At 42.6% G+C, this 25,821-nt stretch overlaps 2 protein-coding genes across 10 annotated transcripts in view; both read right to left on the bottom strand.

Annotated features, from left to right (window-relative positions):
• dip2ba (disco-interacting protein 2 homolog Ba) overlaps positions 1–2,135 on the bottom strand; it is an 89,181-nt gene extending 87,046 nt beyond the window's left edge. For 2 of the 4 annotated variants that reach the window (XM_061747392.1, XM_061747382.1), the window contains exon 1: positions 1,833–2,134. In XM_061747392.1, coding sequence (XP_061603376.1) covers positions 1,833–1,917 — 85 coding nt within the window. In that variant the 5' untranslated portion in view covers positions 1,918–2,134. Of the gene's footprint in view, positions 1–1,832 lie in introns of all 4 variants that reach the window. The other 2 variants (XM_061747372.1, XM_061747401.1) reach the window with 2 other exon arrangements.
• Positions 2,136–6,846: 4,711 nt separating this feature from the next.
• The window catches only part of atf7a (activating transcription factor 7a), a 63,053-nt gene continuing 44,078 nt past the window's right edge, over positions 6,847–25,821 (bottom strand). The window contains exons 9-12 of one of the 6 annotated variants that reach the window (XM_061747303.1): positions 23,578–23,727; positions 13,843–14,053; positions 11,949–12,054; positions 6,847–11,674 (exon numbers count right to left, since the gene is read on the bottom strand). In XM_061747303.1, the coding sequence (XP_061603287.1) occupies positions 11,572–11,674; positions 11,949–12,054; positions 13,843–14,053; positions 23,578–23,727 (570 nt within the window). In that variant the 3' untranslated portion in view covers positions 6,847–11,571. Of the gene's footprint in view, positions 11,675–11,948; positions 12,055–13,842; positions 14,054–23,577; positions 23,728–23,755; positions 24,855–25,019; positions 25,355–25,821 lie in introns of those variants that run through there. The other 5 variants (XM_061747310.1, XM_061747286.1, XM_061747294.1 and 2 more) reach the window with 5 other exon arrangements.

Below are 25,821 nucleotides of genomic sequence, written 5' to 3'. Positions count from 1 at the left end.
CACTCACATCCACAACAAATCCTGCCACCCAGTCTTCATCTGAAAGCTGTGGGATGTCATGTCCTTTCTTCACACAGAAATCCTGAATCTGGTCTCTCAGGTCCCAGACACTTTTCCGTACTTTGCCTAGGCTGAGCCGCCTGATGGCACAGTCTCCTTTTCCTTCAAAAGATCAACAAACTGTCTGTGATTTAATGCTCTCGCTCTGATGAAATTAACTATTCTAATTCCAGCATCAACAACATGGTTAATTTTTAACACTGATTTACACAACACTTCCTGATGTATAATACAAGAATGTCAATTTCTGCACAGGGTTCATTTCTGTCACTTTATCCTGCATTCTCTTCAAAAGTCCAACATTTTTCCATATTTGGTCATGAAGTGGCGATTCAAATTCTAGTCTTTTAACACAGCGACCTGTGTAGCACAAATTAAGCACACGGCTTTACCTTTGACTTCTGTAAAGAAGTACTTGGCAGTCCATGTCTTGTTGAAAACTGCATTCGTTATCAACTTTTCTTTTCTTGCCGTGAGCTGACATCTTGAGGGTAACATAGCGAGCATCACTTGTTCCCGTTTACCTCCACTCACGGCTCACGCTTGCACGTGCGTCCGCACAGAAGTAATACGGACGTAACGCTTTTCAAAATAAAAGCAACACAGTTGTATTCCATGCACGGCATACATATTTTTTTTTATGTATTTTCTAATTTATGATTGGCCTCACATGGGCCGGACAGGGTCAGCCATCAGGCCGGATGTGGCCCGCGGGCCGTACAATGCCCAGATCTGATCTATCAGGTTGTTGACTAAATACTTTGGGGGTGCGAATGTGAGTGTGAATTCTGCGAATGGCATGGCCACTAGTGGAGGATGGACCCCGCCTCTTGCCCAAAGTCACCTGGGGGAGGCTCCACCGCAGCCGCAAACCTACTGAGGATAAGCAGTGCAGAAAATGGATGGATGCATCGATCAAATGAATGAATAAAACTCTCACAAGACCTTTCATTACGATTTGCTTACATTTCATTCTGATAGCCAACACGGGTAGTTGAAGTGACGTGGCAATTGACTGGAAGAATGTGTCCCAGGTGCTTGAAGGTAGTGAAGGGTTGATGGTTGTTGCATTGTGTGTGTGTGTGTGTGATGTGTAAGAGGGCTACCAGCTGCTTGGGGGAGGGTACTATGAACAGTACGATGCTTTGGATGCATGCAGCAGTTCATTGTGTGTGTGTGCGCCATTCACATCCTTCAGTCAGTCCAGCTTGAAACTGAATGTGATGCTTTGTAAGCAAGTAGGTACATCACAGTAATAGCAGGTTACAAAGCAGGGATATGGGTACAGTACACTACAGGAGACTGGAGGTGACTCACAAACACCGTGACTCGCAGTTTCGGTCCAGTAAAACGTTTCAAAAGCCATTGGCCATGACACCACGAGTTATTAACAACATTATTAACAGCAGACGAACTAGGCGAGATGACAGCAGAGTCAAGCCCTGACAAGTAGGGCCTTCTTGTCTCCGGCCATGGCTATCACACACGTACACACAACCACACTGAAATGATACATAGCCAAAAGACGTCGCGCCTTAACGAATTCCCAAGTATTTTTGACACAAAAGAAGCGTTGGTTTTAAACGGCCAGGCGGGCATAAAAGCAGCAAGCGCGTCTCAATGCGCGGCTAGCAACATCCACTTTCAGATGACAATAAGCTAAGTGCAGCCGCATGCGTCCGCTGCCGACTTGACATCACATTGGCCGGCGACAGTCGAGACATGTATTGACATCAATGCCATTAGTGTCTCCAGTTCGCAGCGAATATTACCTTCCGACAGCTCCAAGTCCAACTCCGCCAATTGCTCTCGAACCTCCTTCGGCAGGGCGGATAAATCCACGCCGCGGTCTGCCATGACTTCGCCGAAAAACACGCGAGCGAAGCGCAGTGTCGATACGGGGGAAAGCCACTACAAAGTGGAAGGAAAGGTCCTCAAGACACAAAACAAGCATCCGAATGCGAGACACTGTCCTGGCCACTCCGCCATGATCAAGAGAAAGTCACACACAAGCAACCGCAACGGGCAGCGCAGAGGTCACGTGACTGCCTTGACTATCTCGCCTCCTGCGCCTTCGGTTTCTCCTTTTTCAAACGTTTTATTTAGAAAATGTAACATTCAAGGGTTGAAATACAAACACAGGCCAAAAGTGTCATTCCAGAAATACATTATACAGAGCACGTAAAGCCGAAGTTTCATGTGCTTTTACATTCGTGGACCTCTTTTCATTTACAACAACTAGTACTAGTAGTTCTTCTTCTTCTTCTTCTTCTTCTTCTTCTTCTTCTTCTTCTTCTTCTTCTTCTTCTTCTTCTTCTCCTTCTTCTCCTTCTTCTCCTTCTTCTTCTCCATTAACCTGTTTTCCAACTGTATTAGTGCATTACCGCCACCCATTGATCTGCAAGGATTACTGCATTTATAAATCATGAAAAAATAGACAAACAAGAGTTTAGATTTAAAAATTAATTGCATTTATAAATTCTTTAAGATGGTCATATTGTCTTCAAAAATTCCAATTAATTTTGATGATTTTATGTTTTGCTTGCTTCACAAAATTCCTATAATAAATACTGCACCTATCCTTGGCACTCAGTTTGATAGAAGAGAATGCCAGATATAATTCTTCAATGATTCACAAGTGAACAGGAGAGCCCAAATTAAATAGATAGTGAAATGATTAAATATTGAAATAAATATATATTGAAATGATTCAATAAATACTGAAATAGATATTTATAATATTGGAACACATAAATACTGAAATAATCAAACACTTCATGACATTATTATTTATTTAATTAGGTATTTATTTACTTAACTTTGACACTCTTGCTCCTACATATTGCGCACTTCATTGATAAAACATAGTTTTATCAGTATAGTTTCATAGTTTTCCTTTTTCTCAATCATGGGATCTTCTTTTACCTTGCTAAATTTATGGATTCATTATATTCTTTAATTTGCTCTCTCAATCATATTTGTCTACACCATAATTACATATTGAATCAGTTCCATTTTTGTTACATATTTCCCATTTTCATGTTTTCCCATCATAAAAAGAGTTGCATTTTTCGTCCAGCTTTAGGTCTCTGACCTTTTCAACAAAATCCATTGAGTTTTAGACATGAGGTGGTGTTTTGCCTACTAAGGATCAAGATGCTTAGATGTTGGCTTTTTAGCAGATCGATACTGTGATATTGATACCTCCGAAGCTGGATCTTTATGCTCGAAAATTGATTCTTAAATCTAAATATCGATACTTTTGGTACTTCAGTCATTCGAGGAGAATGTGCAGTTTATCATGAACAGGAAGACAGTGAAGAGTAACTATTGAGATCATGTCTAAATGTTACGCGGTTTGTGGGAACTCCTTTTTCTGCTGCTTGGTGGTGTAGTGCATGTTGTTGTTCCTTCAGTGCTGCAGGGAGGCACTACCCAGGTACCGATGGAGAAAATGTGGAGCTTTAAGTAGCACTAAGCGCTGTTGTGTTTGTTCAAATTAAGATTACCAAAAGAATTGATCTTTTATAGTTGATTACATAGACAAGGTGTCAGTGTATTAGGAGCAAATGCAATAAAACAGCTACGGTGAACTTATAAAAAAATATAATAATAATAATAATAATAATAATAATGCATACCACTTATATAGCGCTTTTTAAGGCACTCAAAGACGCTTTACAATTGAACATATGATTCATTCACTCCACAGTCACACCCTCGTGATAGTAAGATACTTGTGTAGCCATAGCTGCCCTGGGGCGGTCTGACGGAAGCGTGGCTGCCATTCTGCGCCTGCAGCCTCTCAGACCACCGCCAAACATCCAACCACATTCATTCATAGGCAATGTGGGTTGAGTGTCTTGCTCAGTGAGACGACGACAACATGCCCTCGGGCAGGGATGCAAACCAGCGACCCTCCAGTTGCAGGATGTACACTTACTCAGTGCGCCACGCCGCCCCGACATTCTAGAAAACATCCATCCATCCATTTTCTGTACCACTTATCCTCACAGGTCGCGGGGCGTGCTGGAGCCTATGCTAGCTATCTTCGGGCGAGAGGCGGGGTACACGCTGTACTGGTCGCCAGCCAATCGCAGGGTACAGATAAACAAACAAACATTCGCACTCACATTCACACCTACGGGCAATTTAGAGTCTTCAATCAACCTACCACGCATGTTTTTGGGATGTGGGAGGAAACCGGCGTACCTGGAGAAAACCCACGCATGCACAGGGAAAACATGCAAACTCCACACAGGCGGGGTCAGGATTTGAACCCCGGTCCTCAGAACTGTGAGGCAGATGTGCTAACCGTGCCACCTCTAGAAAAGATGGATAAAGAAATGTATTTTTAAAATGTATCCACAATTTGTTTTCCTTGTTAATTGAATATTATATTAAGTGTATTGACAAACCTGTGAAATAATATTTTAATGGAATATTTCCCAGTAATTTCAATTTGAGTCACCCAATAATATGAAACAGCAAGTATCAGATTGCTACCTCAATATACTCAAGAGTTTAAAACAAATAAACTACTCTGATGTGTGTAGTGTATATATATATATATATATATATATATATATATATATATATATATATATATATATATATATTTATATATAGTGTATATATATATACGTTGTGTTAAACATGAATAAAAACAGAATACAATGATGTGCAAATCATGTTCAACCTATATTTAATTAAATACACTACAAAGACAAGATATTTACTGTTCAAACTTTTAAACTTCATTGTTTTTAGCAAATAATCATTAACTTAGAATTTTATGGCTGCAACACGCTCCAAAAAAGCTGGGACAGGGTCATGTTTACCACTGTGTTACATCACCTTTTCTTTTAACAAAATTCAATAAACGTTTGGGAACTGAGGACAATAATTGTTGAAGCTTTGTAGGTGGAATTATTTCCCATTCTTGCTTGATGTACAGCTTCAGCTGTTCAACACTCCGGGGTCTCTGTTGTCGTATTTTATGCTTCATAATGCGCCACACATTTTAATGGGAGACAGTTCTGGACTGCAAGCACGCCAGTCTAGTACCCGCAGTCTTTTACTACGAAGCCACGCTGTTGTAACACGTGCAGAATGTGGTTTGGCATTGTCTTGCTGAAATAAGCAGGGGGGTCCATGAAAACGACATTGCTTGGATGGCAGCATATGCTTCTCCAAAACCTGTATGTACTTTTCAGCATTAATGGTGCCTTCACAGATGTGCAAGTTACCCATGCCATTGGCACTAACACAGCCCCATACCCTCACAGATGCTGGCTTTTGAACTTTGCGTCCATAACAGTCCGGGTGGTTCTTTTCCTCTTTGGCCCAGAGGACACGACATCCACAATTTCCAAAAACAATTTGAAACGTGGACTCGTCGGACCACAGAACACTTTTCCACTTTGCATCAGTCCATCTTAGATGAGCTCAGGCCCAGAGAAGCCGGCGGCGTTTCGGGGTGTTGTTGATAAATGGCTTTTGCTTTGCATAGTAGAGTTTTAAGTTGCACTTACGGATGTAGCGCCGAACAGTATTTACTGACATTGGTTTTCTGAAGTGTTCCTGAGCCCATGTGGTGATATCCTTTACACATCGAAGTCGTTTTTGATGCAGTGCCACCTGATGGATCAAAGGTCAAGGGCATTCAATGTTGGTTTTCGGTCTTGCTGCTTACATGCAGTGATTTCTCCAGATTCTCTGAACCTTTTGATGATATTATGGACCGTAGATGATGAAATCCCTAAATTCCTTGCAATGGTACGTTGAGGAACATTGTCCTTAAACGACTATTTTCTCACGCACTTGTTTACAAAGAGGTGAACCTCGCCCCATCTTTGCTTGTGAATGACTGAGCAATTCAGGGAAGCTCCTTTTATACCCGATCATGGCACCCACCTGTTCCCAATTAGCCTGTTCAAACAGGTGTTTGATGAGCATTCCTCAACTTTCTCAGTCTTTTTTGCCACCTGTCCCAGCTTTTTTGGAACATATTGCAGCCATAAAATTCTAAGTTAATGATTATTTGCTAAGAACAATAGTTTATCAGTTTGAACCTTAAATATCTTGTATTTGTAGCGTATTCAATTAAATATAGGTTGAACATGATTTGCAAATCATTGTAGTTTTTATTTTTGTTTAACACAACGTCCCAACTTCATTGGAATTGGGGTTGTGTGTGTGTGTGTATATATATATAGGGAAGGAAATCAGTGGTATCAGTAACCTGGATACATGAAAATTATAATTTTTTTGAGACAGTTCAATACACCTACCTAAATAGGTTAGTTTGGGATTTCAATGTTAGCTGCTTCATAATTTGACATGAACTGTCCCTTAATGTGGACAACTGGTTAGGCCTTAAAATTCTGAGGATCCAGGTTCAAATCCGGCCTCACCTGTGTGGACTTTACATGTTCTCCCGGTCTGCATGGATTTTCTCCGGGTACTCCGGTTTTCTCCCACATCCCAAAAAACATGCATGGTAGGTTGATTGAAGACTCTAAAATTGCCCGTAGGTATAAATGTGAGTGCGAATGTTTGTTTATGCCCTGCCCTGCAATTGACTGACGACCAGTTCAGAGTGTACCCCGCCTCTCGCCCAGGCTGAGCTGGGATAGGCCCCAGCATGCACCCGACCCTAGTGAGGATAAACAGTACAGAAAATGGATGGATGGATTAGTCCCTTAATGTTCTCCCTTTTCAGCCACAGGGGACTGTTTGCTCTCACAAACATCTGAATAAATGTCAAATAATAGTATCTCGAGCTGAACATACAAAACTGTATAAAACATGTTTTATTTCTCACTTTGTTGAAGTTCTCAGTATATGATCTGCAACTGAATTTGAGAACTAGTAAACAATCAGTGAATATGAAAGTATAGTTTTGCGAACCAACGGTAACTGAAAACAAATATGCTTCACTGCTCATAACGCCTCATATCTTTTATGAAAACTGCAGCAAAACTGTTTATGTTCATAGTATCCACTTGGACATGCATGAACAAGTACATATATTTGTATGATAGATATTTACAGTAAAATGACGTTATCCAATCATCAGTATACCATGGGAGTGTTACAAAAATAAAACAATGTGAATGCAACTAAGATTGTTGCAACATATTCTACAAATTGCTCCTTTCACTACTATAACTACAGGTCAAGTTAGTATGCTGACGACTGTCGTGATTTTTGTTAATAAGTTAGGGGAAAAGCCCAAATTCATGATGAAGTGTTCCGTAGCAAGCTGTACAGTTCTGGGGGAAAAGGCAGAAATGAACAAGTGAACACATTGAATTTATACAAATTTGAAAAGCAGCCAAATGTGAAATGAGTTATTCCCCCATTGATGTTTTACAGTACAGAAAAAAGGAAAATAATTGATATTTTAAATATGTTTGAAACAAAAGATTGTCAGAATAAGAACAACAGCATGAAAGGCACAATGACCCAAGCAACCACATTCCTGCAATAGTTTTAGTGCATAAGTACATGCCCGTACATTAGACAAAGATGTTTTTTCCGGGTTTTTCCTTTTCTTTTTTGCAGCTTTATGACCATCCCACGGGAAAAAGGGATTTAAAAAATGACAAGAAAACGGAAAATATTTGCACGTTGTAACCCCATTTCTTCACCAGATGACAGTATTGTTTCCATAATACAAAAGTGGATGGTGTAAATTACCATGATTCATTCTTAACCTTTGAATCCCTGTTCAATATATTTTTGTCCAGAAAAGAATGTTTACGTGGGATATGAAGAGGCACACATGATTTTAAGGCCAACTGATCAGAGACAAGAAGTGCAATTCGAAGCAATGAAATCGTGGCAACAGAGAGAAAAACTTTCAGAGGTGGACTTTTTTTTCTTCTATTTGTGGTCATATTATACTGTATATGGCTTTGTATTTTGTATTAAATTTTTTATTTTTTGGTAAGGAGCATGTGGGATGCATCCCATTTCTACAAGCAGCAAGAATGTGCAATCCTGAGTTACAGTGCAGCTTAAGTCACAACTCACACACGTTGAAATGTTACTAAGATGGAAACAAATTCCCTTCAGGAGGGAAAAACATATTGATGACTCACAACTCATTTTAGTATTTTAACCACTTCTTTCTACTCATCTTGGCGAACGTGCCAATTTTGAATATACTGTACATAAAGCTGCATATAAAAGTAGGCCAAAAGAAGAAAATAAATCTAGCTATCACATATGATGAGGCGTAAGCAAAGCGCTATGTTGGGATTTACATAGAACCATTGACAGTTTATAAGTTGTCTCGTAAAGGGGTGTAACATGAGGTAAGATTTTTAAATTGACATCAGTGTGTGTGTGAAGCATGTTATAAAATATTTGGGAGTATTTGAATTAAGAGCTATGGAGCGTGTGTGTGTGTTTTTGTCTGTTTGCATGGCTAAAAAGTCGAGGCACTCTTTGTGTGAAAATATTTAAAAAGATGGATTTACACTGCATGCGTCAAGCCACAATTCAGACTTTTGGCACAATGGGGATGAAAAAAAAAAAAAAAAAAAAAAAAAAAGCATAAAATCGGATATCCTCAGGTCAAAATCAGGCCCTTTGCAGATGTGGATACAAATCTGATTACCTGTTAGTAATGTGACCGCAGCATAAATGCACAGATGGGATAAACGTAAATGAGTGTGACAGCATCGAATTTGATTGACTCATAGAAGCCGCGTCTGCACAAACATATAATGTTATGCACACACAGATCCAAAATGCAGCGAACGCATACAGTGCTGTGAAAAAGTATTTGCCCTCTTCTCAAATTCTTATTTATTTGCCGTTTCCCCCCCACTTTAATGTTTGACATCATCAAACAAAATATTAGACAAAGTTAAGCCAAGTAAGGCGGCACGGTGGGCGACTGGTTAGAGCGTCAGCCTCACAGTTCTGAGGAGTGGGGTTCAATCCCCGGTCCCGCCTGTGTGGAGTTTGCATGTTCTCCCCGTTCCTGCGTGGGTTTTCTCCGGGCACTCCGGTTTCCTCCCACATCCCAAAAAACATGCATTAATTGGGGACTCTAAATTGCCTGTAGGTGTGAATGTGAGTGCGAATGTTGTTTGTTTGTATGTGCCACCTGCGATTGGCTGGCAACCAGTTCAGGGTGTACCCCGCCTCCTGCCCGATGATAGCTGGGAGAGGCTCCAGCACGCCCGCGACCCTAGTGAGGAGAAGCGGCTCAGAAAATGGATGGATGGATAACCCAAGTAAACATGAAATGCAGTTTTTAAATGGTGATTGTATATATTAAGGAAAAAAAAATGTCAAAGCTACTTGGCTGTGTGTGAAAGATCGCCCCCTAAACCCAATAATTGGTTTCTATAACTGGCATTTAGTTTTTCACATCTGTGTGAAGATATTTTGGACCACTCTTCCCTGCAGAATTTTGATCCTGCAACACTGGAGTCAGTCCAGACTTTGACTCGACACTCCAAAACCTTCATTTATTTAATATATATATTTTTTTTTTGAGTGAGAAGACACTCTAAAACCTAAATAGTTTTTTTTAAGCCATTAAGAAGTTGACTTGCTGGTGTGTTTTGGATTGTTGTCCTGTGCGCTTCAGCTAGAGGTCACGAGCGGCTGGCCGGACATTTTCCTTCAGGATTTTCTGGTAAGGAGCAGAATTCATGGTTCTATCAATCACAACAAGTCATCCAGATCCTGCAGTAAAAAAGCAACCCTAAACTATCACAATACCACCACCATGTTTGACTGTAGGCATGATCTTTTTCTGAAATGGTGTTACATTTACACCAGATGTAAAGAGACACACACCTTCCAAAAAGTTCAACTTTAGTGTCGTCACTCCATAGAATATTCTCCAAGAAGTCTTGGGAATCATTAATATATTTTTTTGCAAAAGCAAGACAATATGTTCTTTTTGGTCAGCAGTGGTTTCCAGCCAGTCTCTTCCATATTTTTGAGTCATAAACACTAATTTTAACTGGGGCGAGAGGTCTACAGTTCTTCAGATGATGTCCTAAATTCCCAAGTGATGTCCTGGATGAGGCGTCACTGTGCCGTTGGGGTAATTTTTGTACCAGCAACTCCTGGGAAAGTTCACTGCTCTCCCATGTTTTCTCCATGTGAGGATAATGGCTCTTACCATGTTTCACTGGAGTCCTAAATCTTTAGAAATGGCTTTGTAACCCTTGCCAGACTGATACATGTCAACATATTTATTTCTAATCTGTTCTTGAATTTCTTTGGATCGTCGCAATTTGTTGCAGCTTTTTGAGATCTTTTGCCCAACTTCATTTTGTAAGGCAGGTTCTATTTAAGTAATTTCTTGATTCAACCGGTCTGGAGCTAATCAGGCTTGAGTGTGGTCAATGAAAATGAACTCAGCTTTCCAAAAAATGTGATGAGCCACAATTAATTAATGATTTAACATGGGTGGTAATTACTTTTTCACACAGGGCCAGGTAGGTTTGAATATTTTTTTCCCCTTAAATAAAAATCACCATTTAAAAACTGCACTTTATGTCCACCTGGGTTATCTTTGTCTGATACTTAGATTTGTTTGCTGATATTTTTGCAAAGAAAAAATAAGAATATGGGAAAAGGGATTTTTTTTCTCCCCACGACACTGTAGTATTATGTAATACTTCATATAGAGCATAAGGACTAGATGGAGTGGGATGGGAGAAAGGACCCCTCCAGGACAACTACAACTACATAACATTTACTTCCATGTTGTCACTTGTGTAGTTGTTCATGTGCATTTTGGGACGTGTGCATGCGGATTGTTTTGGAACCGTAGTGATATCGAATATGGATGAACAAAAAAATACATCTAAAATAATCTGCTATATGCTAGTGTGAGATGCTAACGCAGCAGTCATCTTCACTCGGTGCTCCTTCTCATCAAACATAAATACAGATGGACTCAAATACACCACACAAGGCACAGAAGGTCCAAATCGAAGTTCTTTGTTCAAAAAAAGTTGGTTAATACCAGGTTCTGCCAGAGTGAGAATCCAATCCAGCCACAGAAAGGAACAACCTCCTGGGCACTTCGACGTACTGTATAAATCCAGCCAGTGAGTGTTGTCTGCTCTGTTATGTGTGAGTGGAACATGTCAACCATTGAGTGAGGGTTTGGAGACACAACAAGGAGCAAAAGGGGGAGTCCAGCCCCTGTCATCAACGGCAAAGTGAACAGGAAGCTCTTTCAAAAGTCTCAGTCCATTTCCAGAAGGCTGCTACTGAGCTCCAGGCCACAGCGTGATGGCTCGACAGAAGAGGGGCTTTAAGGGGCTGAGAAGATGCTGCTCTTCTTCCTTGAGTGGCAAACGTGAGGCGAGTCTGCGTGGCGACATTGCTTATCATCTGGCGGAGGACTGCGAATGCGCGGCCATGATAATGTGAGATGCTCCACTCTCGACGTTTTGCTGTTGACCCAATCCGGCCAACACAGACATGGCCATGGCTTCGGCCGCCGCCCTTGAGCTCAGGCCATTATGACCAGCAGAAGGGCTGGGCGCCAACGAGCTGTGTTGGATCACCGGGGCGGGGGAACCCGTAGGCTCTGAGGTATCTTTCATACTCTCGTCGACAGCTACTGTGAAGGAAAGATGCAAAATTGTACTTTAAACTAGCAGAAAACTACAAGACTACATACATTAAGAAGTCAACATGCAAACATGTCATTTGTCCCTTCAGGGCCACCGTACTTTCTCTTGTGTCTGCTATATGAAAGGCTCCGCCTAAAAACTGATTTGCTTGTCAGATCTGCACTAAAAATAATAAATGATGATTTTCTCTCTCTCTTGGCCTACGGCCGACCCCTCTCAAAGTCTCACGGCAATGGGTTGGTTGTTTTTCGTTAGGCTCACCCAGGTAGGCGGATTTCTTCTGCAGGGTGGTGACAGGACAGTCCTTGTGCGCCAGCAGCAGCTGCTTCAAATGAGCTACCTCGTTTCTCAACAGCGACACCTCGTTCTGGACAAGCACAAAAATTCAACGCACCGTTAGAAAAAAATAAAAATAAAAAGACTCAACTCCTAGCAATTTTGATTAACATTCATCACTGGTCATAACATTGAGCAACACTTTCTACAGTGGCTTAAGAGTCCAGTCTGGTTCAAACCATAATCATTCCAACTTTGGGCACAAAATGCAAAATTAACTGTAAACCTTCAATTAAAGAGGATGTAAACCCACAAATTCTTTTTGCAAGAGTACATTGTATGTGGCACCACTAATCGAAACACGTTATTCTGGTTAACACTGAATTTGTGGAATAAGAAATAAACAGAACAACTCATCAGTCATTTTGGGAAATATCAACCTCTGCTGGAGACCGAAATTAAAGTCACTAGTTTCAACAACATTTGAGCAACTCCATCCATCCATCCATCCATTTTCTGAGCCGGTTCTCCTCACTTGGGTCGCGGGCGTGCTGGAGCCTATCCCAGCTATCATCGGGCAGGAGGCGGGGTACACCTTGAACTGGTTGCCAGCCAATCGCAGGGCACATACAAACAAACAACCATTCGCACTCACATTCACACCTACGGGCAATTTAGAGTTGTCAATTAACCGACCATGCATGTTTTTGGGATGTGGGAGGAAACCGGAGTGCCTGGAGAAAACCCACGCAGGCACGGGGAGAACATGCAAACTCCACACAGGCGGGGCCGGCGATTGAACCCCGGCCCTCAGAACTGTGAGGCAGACAGTCCAACCAGTCATCCACCATGCCCATTTGAGCAACTTCAGGTTAAAAATCTGGAAAAAGAATAAATTGGATGTATGATGCTTCAAGAGACCACGCACACATCCATTCAGGCAGACTGTGATTGGTCCGTGGCTTCACACAAGAGACATTTGTTTTTCCTCATTACATTGCCAATAAGATTTGTTTTATCACACATGTACTGCACTTACTGATGTTTAACAGTAATAAAAGTGTGTGACATTTAGGCTTTCTTATCGACCAGAAAAGCGACTAAAAGTGCACAGTGGAGTGTGGTATGTACGGTGCCACAACCAGCATGTGGCAGTGTTGAGTTGAGCTTCATCGAGCTCCAGACATCACGTGACTGACACGTAGTTAGTGCCTCACCAATCATGAATCTCACCACACGTCACTGGCTCCAGCGCCCCGCAACCTTGAACAGGATGGGCGGCATTGAGAATGGATGGATGGATTATTTTAGTAAATTACTACTTTTCCCCTGCATTCAGTGGTCCCCCCAGGTTGGACAACAATCCATCCTGTTACACTGGTCGACTTTCAAAGCAAAAGTCCCATTGACATCGATTATACTTGGAATAATTAATCCCAGGCAGTACGTCAGTCTAGTGGTTAGCATGACTGTCTCACAGTCGAGAGGTTCTAAGTTCAAATCTGGGCTCAGGCTATGTGGAATTTGCATGTTCTCTCTGTCCCGGGAGGCCTTCTCCGGGTACTTCGGCATCCTCCCACATTCCAAAAACATGCATGTAAGGCCACACACCGAGCAATGCGGCCAAAAGCAACTTAAGTGTACCATCACAAAAAAATAACAGTTGGCAACGCACACCAAGCGATTTAGTACCGCATGTCAACCGACAAACTGTGTGACCTTGTATCGGGTTTTCATGCTCCACATATCGTATACTATACTGAGAATGTATAAATGGATAATAAATTCCAAACGTCAAGATACAATTGTACGTCTGCTTATAAGATACAGTCTTAGCATCTGACACCACTCAGAGTAAGTTTGCTCCCTGTCTACCCACCACTCAAAGCCCACTGACGTACCGACAGCGAGACATTCATGGTGCTGAGCTCCTCTGCCTTTTTCTCCAAAGAGTTGACCCACAGTTTGCGTTTCTGCCTGCATCGTGATGCCGCCGCTCGATTCCTCTCCAGGAAGCGCTGCCTTCGCTCGTCTGGGTCATCGTCTGTCGTCCGTCGCCGACGCCCACCTGTGGGCTGTGCTGGTGATACCTGTGAATAGGTGGGTACAGGCAGACACAGGGTTTGGGGAGGAGGCGATAGAAAAGAGAAGCATGAGATATCGCTTGGTTATTTTAGTACATCATAGTCACTTAAACAAATTACATCCCTGAGCCTCAAACGGACATTTTTTCTGAAAGGACGACGGTGGACAGCAGAGCGAAAGTTAGCATAAGCTAAGGCAGCACACTCATATTCAAAGCAGAAAATACTGGCAATGCCCAAGTACAGTACTAATGGCCCGAAAGTTTCAGTGTCATTAAAGTTGGAGATGATGGACAGTAGTCATAGGGATGACTGAACATGTTGCTTCTGTTAAGCCATGTTTAGCACTGTAAACAGTTTTACTTGGGTAGCTTTTCACATCCTGTTTGAGCTCAATTCCCATCTGTTGGTTTTTAGTTTGATAGGAATCTCAGCTTGTATTGAGTCTTTTGTGCGCAAAGGACTTTGGTTTTGGATCTGTGCCTGCTGTCATGCAGTTGAATCCATCTGTTTGTGCTATTTGACAAGGAACACAAGAGTGAAAATGTAGACTGACGTTAGCTTCTTGTGCCAGCTGCTGACTGGTTAGCAGCCAGATGTTTGTCATAGCCATTAAAAAAAAAAACTAAAAAAATATATATAGGAAGTCCTCGAGTTACGAAGACTCGACCTACGACGTTTGGACTTTACGACGCCCGTGCCTCGTCCGCCATTTTGTCCCCAGCACTATAGTGTTTCTGCTGAGCTAGTGCATAGTTCTTGTCTGTGTTTGTGTGCCGGGAGTATCTTTGCCATTTTTCACCCTCCTTTTTTCACACACTCAGCAGTAATGGTAAATCCAGCAGCTTATTTTTTATTTTAATGTATTTTAGTGTCTTTATACGAAGTGTTAACCTTTCCTGCTACGGTCACCTGACCGTGGTCGGGAGACGCAGGGGAGACGCCTTCTCCAGTGCCGAGGTTGTCCTCCTCGGGGTTAACTCCCTTCTCTTGTTGCACAGCTTAGCTGGGTGGCGGCAACAATAAAGGGAGGAAGCACCGATTTGCTGCTTTAATGGCTTTATTAGCTCCTCTGCAAATTCAACGTCAACGGGTCCTCCGCTAATCGCTACTCTTCCCCGGTCGCCATCACTACACTTTCCACTGTACACACTCGCACTGGCGCGCACTCCTTCCTCCGTCACAGTCCCACTGGACGACCCCTGCGCAGTCCCATCTCACTCACACATCGACGCACACACCCACACACACTGAGCAATACCTGTAACAGAAGTATTTCGACGGAAATTTCGACTTTAACGGTGAAATCCGAATTCTGCGGAAATTTGGGTTACGTTGCCAGCGTAGGAACGGAACTCGTTCTTAAATCGAGGACTTCCTGTATATATGTATATATATATATATATATATATACACACATACACATACAGTTGTGCTCATAAGTTTACGTACCCTGGCAGAATTTCTAATATGAATGATAACACAAAAACCTTTATTTCAATCATGGCTGTGTTTACTCTTTTTAAATCATAATGACAACAGAAACTACACAAATGACCCTGATCAAAGTTGACATAGCCTTGAGATTTTGGCCTGATAACATGCACACAAGTTGACACAAATGGGTTTGAATGGCTACTAAAGGTAACCATTCACACCTGTGATCTGTCTGCTTGTAATCAGTGTGTGTATGAAGGTTCAGTGGGTTTCTGGGCTCCTGACAGACCCTTGCACTGACATCTCTGGATTCTGAGTAAAGCAAAAGAATTGTCAAAAGAGGGAAAAGGTAATTAACTCTATAAAACAGGAAAGGGATATAAGAAGATATCCAAGGAACTGAGAATGCCAATCAGCAGTGTTCAAACTCTAATTAAGAATTGGAAAATTAGAGATTCTGTTGAAAACAAACCACGATCAGGTCGCCCAAAAAATCTTTCTTCCACAACGACCAGGAAAATTGTTCAAGATGCAAAGAAAACCCCACAGATGACCAGCTTAAATACAGGACTCTGATAAAAAGTGGTCTGGATGTTTCAAGATGCACAATAAGGAGGCATTTGAAGAAAAATGGGCTGCATGGTCGCCGGAAGAAAGCCATTACTATGCCAATGCCACAAAAACAAATCACGCTTCCATTTTGCTGAACAACAGAGAGAGAAGCCTCAAAACTTCTGGAACAAAATGATTTGGAGTGATGAGACCAAAATGTTAACTTTTTGGCCACAACCATAACGTTATATTTGAGGAGTCAACAAGGCCGATGATGAAAGGTACACCATCCCTTCTGTTAAACATGAAGGTGAATCGCTGATGTTTTGCGGATGTGTCAGCTAAAAAGGCACGTGTAACTTGGTCAAAATTGATGGAAAGATGAATGCAACATGTTATAAAAAAAATACAAGGGGAAAATTTGCACTCATCTGCCTCGAAGCTGTGCATGGGACGTACTTGGATATTCCAACATGATAATGATCCAAAACACAAAGCCAAGTCGACCTGTCATTGGCTACAGCAGAATAAAGTGAAGGTTCTAGAGTGGTCATCTCAGTCTCCTGACCTCAATATCATTGAGCCACTCTGGGGAGATCTCAAGCGTGCAGTTTATACAAGACACCCAAATAATTTACAGGAACTGGAGGCCTTTTGCCAAGAAGAATGGGCAGCTTTACCATCAGAGAAAATAAATAGCCTCATCCACAACTACCACAAAAGACTCCAAGCTGTCATTCATATTCTCTGAAAGATGGCCAAGAAATCCTAAATTCTGCCAGGGTAGGTATGTAAACTTATGAGCACAACTGTGTGTGTGTGTGTGTATATATATTTCTATATATATATGCGATTGGCTGGCAACCAGTTCAGGGTGTACCCCGCCTCCTGCCCGATGATAGCTGGGAGAGGCTCCAGCACGCCTGCGACCCTAGTGAGGAGAAGCGGCTCAGAAAATGGATGGATATATACGTATACATATGTATATATATATGTATATATACACACACACGTGTGTGTGAGGGAGCGAGGAAGGGAGGGAGGGAGGGCTGGATAGATAGACAGACAGACAGATACATAGAAAATAAATAAATAAATACATAAATAAATAAAGCCCGGGAGTGGATGAGATTTGCCCAGAGTTCCTAAAGGCTCTGGATGTTGTGGGGCTGTCCTGGTTGGCACGCCTCTGCAACATTGCGTGGATATTGGGTACAGTGCCTCTGAATTGGCAGACTGGGGTGGTGGTCCCCCTTTGGTGGACCGGAGGATCACACTCCTCAGCCTCCCTGGTAAGGACTATTCAGGGTCCAATCTCAGATTCAGGAGGAGCAGTGTGGTTTTTGTCCTGGTCGTGGAACAGTGGTCCAGCTCTTCACCCTCAGCAGGGCCCTCGAGAGTGCATGGGTGGACTTGGAGAAGGCGTTCGACCTTGTCCCTCAGGGAGTCCTGTGGGGGGTGCTTTGGGAGTATGATACGGCGTAGAGGGGGACCGGTTTGGTGGCCTCAGTATTGCATCTCTGCTTTTTGCAGATGATGTGGTTCTGTTGGCTTCATCAGGCCATGATCTCCAACTCTCACTAGAGCGGTTTGCCGCCGAGTGTGAAGCGGCTGGGATGAGAATCAGCAACTCCAAATCTGAGACCATGGTCTTCAGTCAGAAAAGGGTGGAGTTCCCTCTCCAGGTCGGGGATGAGATTCTTTCCCAAGTGGAGGAGTTCAAATATCTTGGGGTCTAGTTCACGAGTGAGGGAAGAATGGAACGCGAGAGCGACAGGCGGATTGGTGCAGCGTCTGTAGTGATGTGGACTTTGTATCGATCCGTTGTGGTAAAGAAGGAGCTAAGCCAAAAGGCGAAGCACTCGATTTACCGATCTACGTCCCTACCCTCACATATGGTCACGAGCACTGGGTCGTGACTGAAAGAACAAGATCCCAGCTGGATACAAGCGGCCGAAATGAGTTTCCTCCGCAGGGTGTCCAGGCTCTCCCTTAGAGATAGGGTGAGAAGCTCGGTCATCCGGGAGGGGCTCAGCGTAGAGCCCCTGCTCCTCTGCATTGAGAGGAGCCAGATGAGGTGGCTCGGCTATCTGTTTAGGATACGTCCAGGACGCCTCCCTGGTGAGGTGTTCCAGGCATTTCCCACAGGGAGGAGACCCTGGGGACGCCCCAGGACACGCTGGAGAGACTACGTCTCTCGGCTTACCTGGGAACGCCTCGAGATCCCCTCGGAAGAGCTGGAGGAAGTGGCTGGGGAGAGGGAAGTCTGGGCTTCCCTGCTAAAGCTGCCCCCGCGACCCAACCTCGGATAAGCGGAAGAAAATGGATGGATGGATGGATATACATACCGTATTTTCATGACCACAAAGCGCACTTAAAAGTCTTACATTTTCTCCAAAATGGATGGGGGCCTTATAATGCGGCACGCCTTATGTGTGCACAGAGTTCCAAAATCTGTAAATGTTGTGTGACTTTGATGAGCGCTCCGCTTGACTGACTGTCAGCATTTCCTGCCGACACACTGCAAAATATAGAGGAAAGGCAGACGTGACTGAGGACAGCATGCGGACGTTAAAGGGGGAAGGGTGCGCGTGAAAGAGGACACTATAGGCACACCCCAGTAGGTATATAGTGCCGGGATGTGCAAACAACATCGGTTTGGCTAAGGACCCCCGAAAATGGCACCTACGAAGAGACACGCTTACAAAGCACAGTTTATACTGCAAGCTATCAGTTACGCGCAGGAACATGGGAACCGAACAGCCGCAAGAGAATTCAAGATCAAGGAATCCATGGTTCGCAAGTGGAGGAAGCAGGAAAACGCCGGCATCATTGCTGAACAGCCCCCCGGCAACGAGACTGACTCCGACGAGTACGAGAGGGAACCCGGCATGTTTGATGGAGAACTTGCCCAGCTGTTCATTTCGGATACAGAAGATGAGGACTTTGATGGATTTGTGGATGAGGATTGATAAAAAAATAACGTGAATAAATTGTTAAATACTTCAATGAAGTACAACCGAAATCACAGTTTACATTGTTAAATACTTCAATAAAGTACAACCGAACTCTGTTTTGCTCCCGCTGCCTTTTTAAAAACGTTGTTTTAGCGTGCATGCATGTTACCGTATTTTTTAAGCTAGCGTATATTTTACCATGCCTTCGCCCAATAATACGGTGTGCCTTATGTATGTGTTAAATACAGAAATCCTGCGACCCTTGTGAGGATAAGCGGCTCAGAAAATGGATAAATATAGAAATAGACCCCGTAACTGAGACTGCGCCTTTTAACACGGTGCGCCTTATGGTCACGAAAATACGGTAAATAAAAATTTTATTAATTTAGGAGGAAAGAATTTCTATGTGCCCTGCGATTCGCTGGCGACCGGTTCAGGGTGTACCCCGCATCCCGCCTGAAGATAGCTGGGATAGGCCCCAGCAACCCGTGACCCTAGTGAGGATAAGCGGTAAAAGAAAATGGATGGATGGATAAACTGGAAGCGACGCCTGGGTCACTTCCGGTTCATTGTAATTTTGAATTACAGCGTTATAAATCAAGCTATTTTATACATAAGAGGGGCACCATGTCGCTTTTTATGTGGATAAAATTTAGGAGAAGCGACGAGAAACCTTTTTATCAAAACACTTACTATTTCCAATGTGGCATTTGTGTGGTGTGGAGTGAAACATTTCATCTGGTTCAGTTGCAACATCGCGTGGACATTGGGGACAGTGCCTCTGGATTGGCAGACTGGGGTGGTGGCCCCCTTTTTTAAGAAAGGGAACCGGAGGGTGTGTTCCAACTACAGGGGGATCACACTCCACAGCCTCCCTGATAACGACGCCTCCTAGTGGAGGCCAGTGACTTCCCAAATCGACTATTGACACAGCTGAGCTCAAAATGAAATTCCCAAAACCACCACGGGCATATAGCTAGTCTGGTTAGCTACTCCAGACTCTATAAAATGTGAAAAAGACAAGAACCGTACAAACGCGCAGAATTTGTGACCTGTCTGCGATCCTCAAAGGCCCTTTTCAAACAGAACTTTACGAAGGGAATCTTCTCACAGTTCAAAGCATGCAGCGCACGTCCTGCCTGGGCCAGTCGTTGGCAAGACGGGTGAGACAAAAGCTGCTCAGAGAGCATAGCTCTGGCCTTTTTATGGCCGAAGCGAGCCAGAAGGGGGTGGTTTACCACCTCCCGCCTTTCTTTACCACCTTCGGGACCAAAACGGGAGCTGGACTGCCTCTGAGTGTTAATTTCCCATTTGGTATTATTTTGTGGTTTAAAACCAGTGGATGGCGGCACGGTGGACGAGTGGTTAGAGCGCCAGCCTCACAGTTCTGAGGACTGGGGTTCAATCCCCGGCCCCGCCTGTGTGGAGTTTGCATGTTCTCCCCGTGCCTGCGTGGGTTTTCTCCGGGCACTCCGGTTTCCTCACACATCCCAAAAACATGCATGAATTGGGAGACTCTAAATTGCCCGTAGGTGTGAATGTGAATGGTTGTTTGTTTGTATGTGCCGTGCGATTGGCTGGCAACCAGTTCAGGGTGTACCCCGCCTCCTGCCCGTTGATAGCTGGGATAGGCTCCAGTACGCCCGCGACCCTAGTGAGGAGAAGCGGCTCGGAAAATGGATGGAAAACCAGTGGAATAAAATATTAAAGATTGGATTTAAGATAACGAGACAATTTTCCCGCGTTGCATTGTCGCACACTCATCCTCTTTAATACCTCTAACGACTGTTTCAAATGTTATGTGGTTGTTAAGAACACTACTATTTTCAATTTGGCATTTGTGTGGTATGGAGTGAAACATTTCATCTGGTGCAGTTGACAACGGATTCGACATTAGACATTCAAGTTTGCAGCCATACAGTCACTAGTGCCGTTCATGTAAAGTTCTTAAAATATTAACTCCCAGCCAAGTCCGGTACAGACTATGATTCCTGAACCCGTGTCTGTAGTGCCGTCGCCTGTGGGTGTCGCTGTTGCCTGTTCAAACTCCCATCTTTACTGGCTAAGTGGCGCGGTACTCAACAGGGTGGAGACGCCTTTGTTAGTGAAATCCTCCGGGCTGGTTGGCGGTGGAAGTTAATTAACTTAGCGTACTAGGGCGAATTCGGTATCTTTGGTCTCCGCTTTGAAGCTCCGGGTGATCGTAATTCACTTAGTGTCGGCCTGCCAAAGCAAATGTCTGTGTCTTGCTTTTGTTGTTTATGGCTGTTGATTCATTTAGCGTCTTTATGTGAAGTTACGTCTCGCCACTCCGTGGTCGTCTATCTCGGTGCGAAGAGCAAGTCTCGCCAGAGGCTGGGGTGCTGGGTGTCATCTTTTCATGGCGTGTCCGGTACATATGCATATATATATATATATATGTGTGTGTTTGTGTGTGTATATATATATATATATATATATATATATACACATATATATATATGTATATATACATGTATACACATATACATGTATATATAAATATAAATGTATATATACATATACATACATGTATATATACATATGCATACATGTATATATACATATGCACACGTGTGTGTGTGTATATATATATATATATATATATATATATATATATATATATACATATATATACACATATATATGTGTATATATATACAGCGGCTGAAATAAGTATTTTAACACGTTACCATTTTTCTCATTAAATTTATTTCCAAAGGTGCTGCTATAGACATGAGAATTTCACCAGATCTTGCCAAGTAATCCATACATACAAAGAAAGTAGAACAAATAAACTCAGAAATTAAGTTGGGTGTAAAAATGTGAAATGACACAGGGAAAAAGTATTGAACGTGAAGAAAAGGAGGAAAGCCAGGACAACACCTAAAATCTATCAATAATCAAACAGCAATCCAGCCCCTTGTCAGCAAAGAGCTGTCTCAAGACCATCGCAAACTAATTGTTGCAAAACGTAACGATAACATTGGTTACAGGCGCATATCTAAGCCTCTGAACGTTCCAGTGAGCACGGTTGGGGCCATAAAAGTGGAGAGCCAATCACACCACCATAAATTTGCTTCGATCAGGTACTCCTTGCAAGATTTCTGACAGAGGAGTGCAAAGAATAATCAGAAGAGTTGTCCAAGCACTACCTGTTGAGAACTTAAAAAAGACCTGGAATTAGCAGGTACTGTTGTCACAACAAAACAAGTGAGGAATGTATCCATCCATCCATCCATTTTCTTTACCGCTTATTCTCACTAGGGTTGCGGGCTGCTGGAGCCTATGCCAGCTATATTATAATAATAATAGTCTTTATTTACTTGCTCTTATTTTGAAATTCACAGCCTTAATTTTATTTCGTAAATTAGAAAACACACAGTTGTGCTCATATGTTTGATGACCCAGCCAGAATTTGTAAGTTGGGTACAATTGTTTAAAGAAAACACATTTAATTTTATTTTAATGGGATTAAAATTAAACGGTCAAGCATTTCAGAAAAGCATTATTAAACAAAACAAGCATAAAGAAATTAATGATGGTTGTTGTTCAGTCATCAGTCATATTTAAAAAAAACATTTCACAAATTCTGCTACGGTATGTAACCTTGTGAGCACAACTTTATATATATGCAGTCATATTGGAATGAAAGTGTAGGCTACACCGTTTTCATAACCACGAGGTGGTGGTGGCATATTAGAATGAAAGTGTATACCTTTCTCATAACCTCTAGGTGGCGGTGGCATTTTGGAATGAAGGTTTACAGCTTTTTCATAACCTTTAGATCAGGGGTGGGCAAACTATGGCCAGCGGGCCACATCCGGCCCGTTGATCATTTCAATCCGGCCCGCCACAGATTGGTACAGAATCGCCCAAATCATATCAAAATCATGACTGCATTCATTTGACCTTGTCCTGTAATGCCGAGTGGTTCCACCAGGTTGTGCTGTAATGCCAAGTGGTTCCACCAGGTTGTGCTGTAATGCCCAGTGTTCCCATCAAAAGTAAATCTAAGTATTAACACTACAATGGCTTTTTTTTTTGTTTTTTTTGGTCTATTTTTGATATGTAAGCATCTGGTCCTGGCTTGGCCCGCCTGTCAAATTTTAAAAGTCAATGTGGCCCCTGAGCCAAAAGCCATGGAGGCATAAATTTAGAATATGTGAAAGTTTTTTCCATTTTTCCTGTGAATTTATGGTATTAAATGTGAAATTATGGTATTAAATAAATAACAGTTTGTGTGTTGCATACTTTTTCCCTGTGTCATTTCACATTATTACACACAACTTAATTTCTGAGCTGCTTTTTTCTACTTTCGTTGTATGTATGGATTACTTGGGTTGTTCCCAACATATGGTGAAATTTTCATGTCAATAGCACCTTTAGAAATATATTTAATGAGAAAAATGGTGACGTGTTAAATACATATTTCAGCCGCTGTATAGATATTCACATACACACACACACACACACATATAATATATACATTTCACACACGTGTAATTTGTTTTTCTTTTTTTAAAATATCCGTATGAAGAGTGACTAACAGATGACACCGTGTACCTGAGGCTGTGCAGGTGATGGAGCGTCTGGCTGCTGGACAAGCAGCTGGCTCTGTTCGGCTCTCTGAGGCACCATGGGGCTGTTGCCCATGCCCATCATGGCTATGCTGTGTCCAGATGGGCTCTGCTGGGACAACGCTGCCTTCAGACGCTACGTGAAAATGCATCAATCAGGAGGGAGACTTTTATAGCAAACAGCGTAACTGAGAAATATGTGACTTCATCAGCTCCCAGGGAGGAAGACAAATTCACTAAATTAACATTTTCACAGTAGGATTGATAATGACCTGGGCCCTCATTTATCAACAAGGCGTAGAAAATGTTTAAACTTGTTTTGTAGAGCTGAAATTCAGAATATGTGTCGGTACAAGGAAATCTGTATTCATCAAACGTTTGGACACCAGTCATACACGCACACCATGAAGTACTTTCTTTTGATAAATCCCACCAGTTCTAAACTACCACGCTCCAACAGACCATATATGGTAGGGATGGAATTTTATTAAGAATTTATTGCGACAATGAGATTAAGGTACTTGTAGGAGAAGAAGAAACAGAATACTTACAGGGACAGTTTACAGTTTAAAAAAACATTATATATACATACATACATACACATATATACACACACACACACACAGTGGGGTACGGAGTGTATTCAGACCCCTTTAAATTTTTTACTCTTTGTTATATTGCAGCCATTTGCTAAAATCATTTAAATTCATTTTTTCCCTCATTAATGTACACAGCACCCCATACTGACAGAAAAAAACTGAATTGTTGAAATGTTTGCAGGTTTATTAAAAAAGAAAAACTGAAATATCACACAGCCGTAAGTATTCAGACCCTTTGCTCAGTATTTAGTAGAAGCACCCTTTTGAACTAATACAGCCATGAGTCTTTTTGGCAATGATGCAGCAAGTTTTTCACATGTTGATTTGGGGATGCTATGCCATTCCTCCTTGCAGATCCTCTCGAGTTCTGTCAGGTTGGATGGTGAACGTGGGAGGACAGCCATTTTCAGGTCTCTCCAGAGATGCTCAGTTGGGTTTAAGTCAGGGCTCTGGCTGGGCCATTCATGAACAGTCACGGAGTTGTTCTGAAGCCACTCCTTCGTCATTTTAGCTGTGTGCTTAGGGTCATTGTCTTCTTGGAAGGTGAATCTTCAGCCCAGTCTGAGGTTCTGAGCACTCTGGAGAAGGTTTTTGTCCAGGATATCGCTGTACTTGGCCGCATTCATCTTTCCTTCGATTGCAACCAGTCCTCCTGTCCCTGCAGCTGAAAAAAAAAAACACAGGATGATGCTGCCACCACCATGCTTCACTGTTGGACTGTATTGGACAGGTAATGAGCAGTGCCTGGTTTTCTCCACACATATCGCTTAGAGTTAATGCCAAAAAGTTTGATATTGGCCTCACCAGACCAGAAAATCTTATTTCTCACCATCTTGGGAGTCCTTCAGATGTTTTTTTAGCAAGCTCCATGGAGGCTTTCATGTGTCTTGCACTGAGGAGATGCTTCCGTCGGGCCACTCTGCCATACAGCCCCGACTGATGGAGGGCTGCAGTGATGGTGGACTTTCTAGAACTTTCTCCCATCTCCTGACTGCATCTCTGAAGCTCAGCCACAGTGATCTTTGGGTTCTTCTTTATCTCTCCCACCAAGGCTCTTCTCCCCCGATTGCTCTGTTTGGCCGGACGGCCAGCTCTAGGAAGGGTTCTGTTCGTCCCAAACGTCTTCCATTTAAGGATTATGGAGGCCACTGTGCTCTTAGGAACCTTAAGTGCGGCAGAATTTTTTTTTTAACCTTGGCCGGATCTGTGCCTTGCTACATTTCTGTCTCTGAGCTTTGCAGGCAGTTCCTTTGATCTCATGATTCTCATTTGCTCTGACTGTGAGCTCTTACAAGCCCAATTCCAATGAAGTTGGGAGGTTGTGTTAAACATAAATAAAAACAGAATACAATGATTGGCAAATCATGTTCAACCTATATTTAATTGAATACACTACAAAGACAAGGTATTTAATGTTCAAACTGATACACTTTATTGTTTTTAGCAAATAATCATTAACTTAGAATTTTATGGCTACAACATGTTCCAAAAACGCTGGGACAGGTGGCAAGAAAGACTGAGAAAGTTGAGGAATGCTCAACCCACAGGTGAACAGGCTAATTGGGAACAGGTGGGTGCTATGATTGGGTATAAAAGGAGCTTCCCTGAATTGCTCAGTCATTCACAAGCAA

Source organism: Phyllopteryx taeniolatus, chromosome 1 (assembly GCF_024500385.1).
Source record: "Phyllopteryx taeniolatus isolate TA_2022b chromosome 1, UOR_Ptae_1.2, whole genome shotgun sequence".
In the NCBI taxonomy this organism is placed as follows: Eukaryota; Metazoa; Chordata; class Actinopteri; order Syngnathiformes; family Syngnathidae; genus Phyllopteryx; species Phyllopteryx taeniolatus.
Note: the sequence above shows the minus strand (reverse complement) of the source record. Positions and strands in the feature narration are given on the sequence as shown.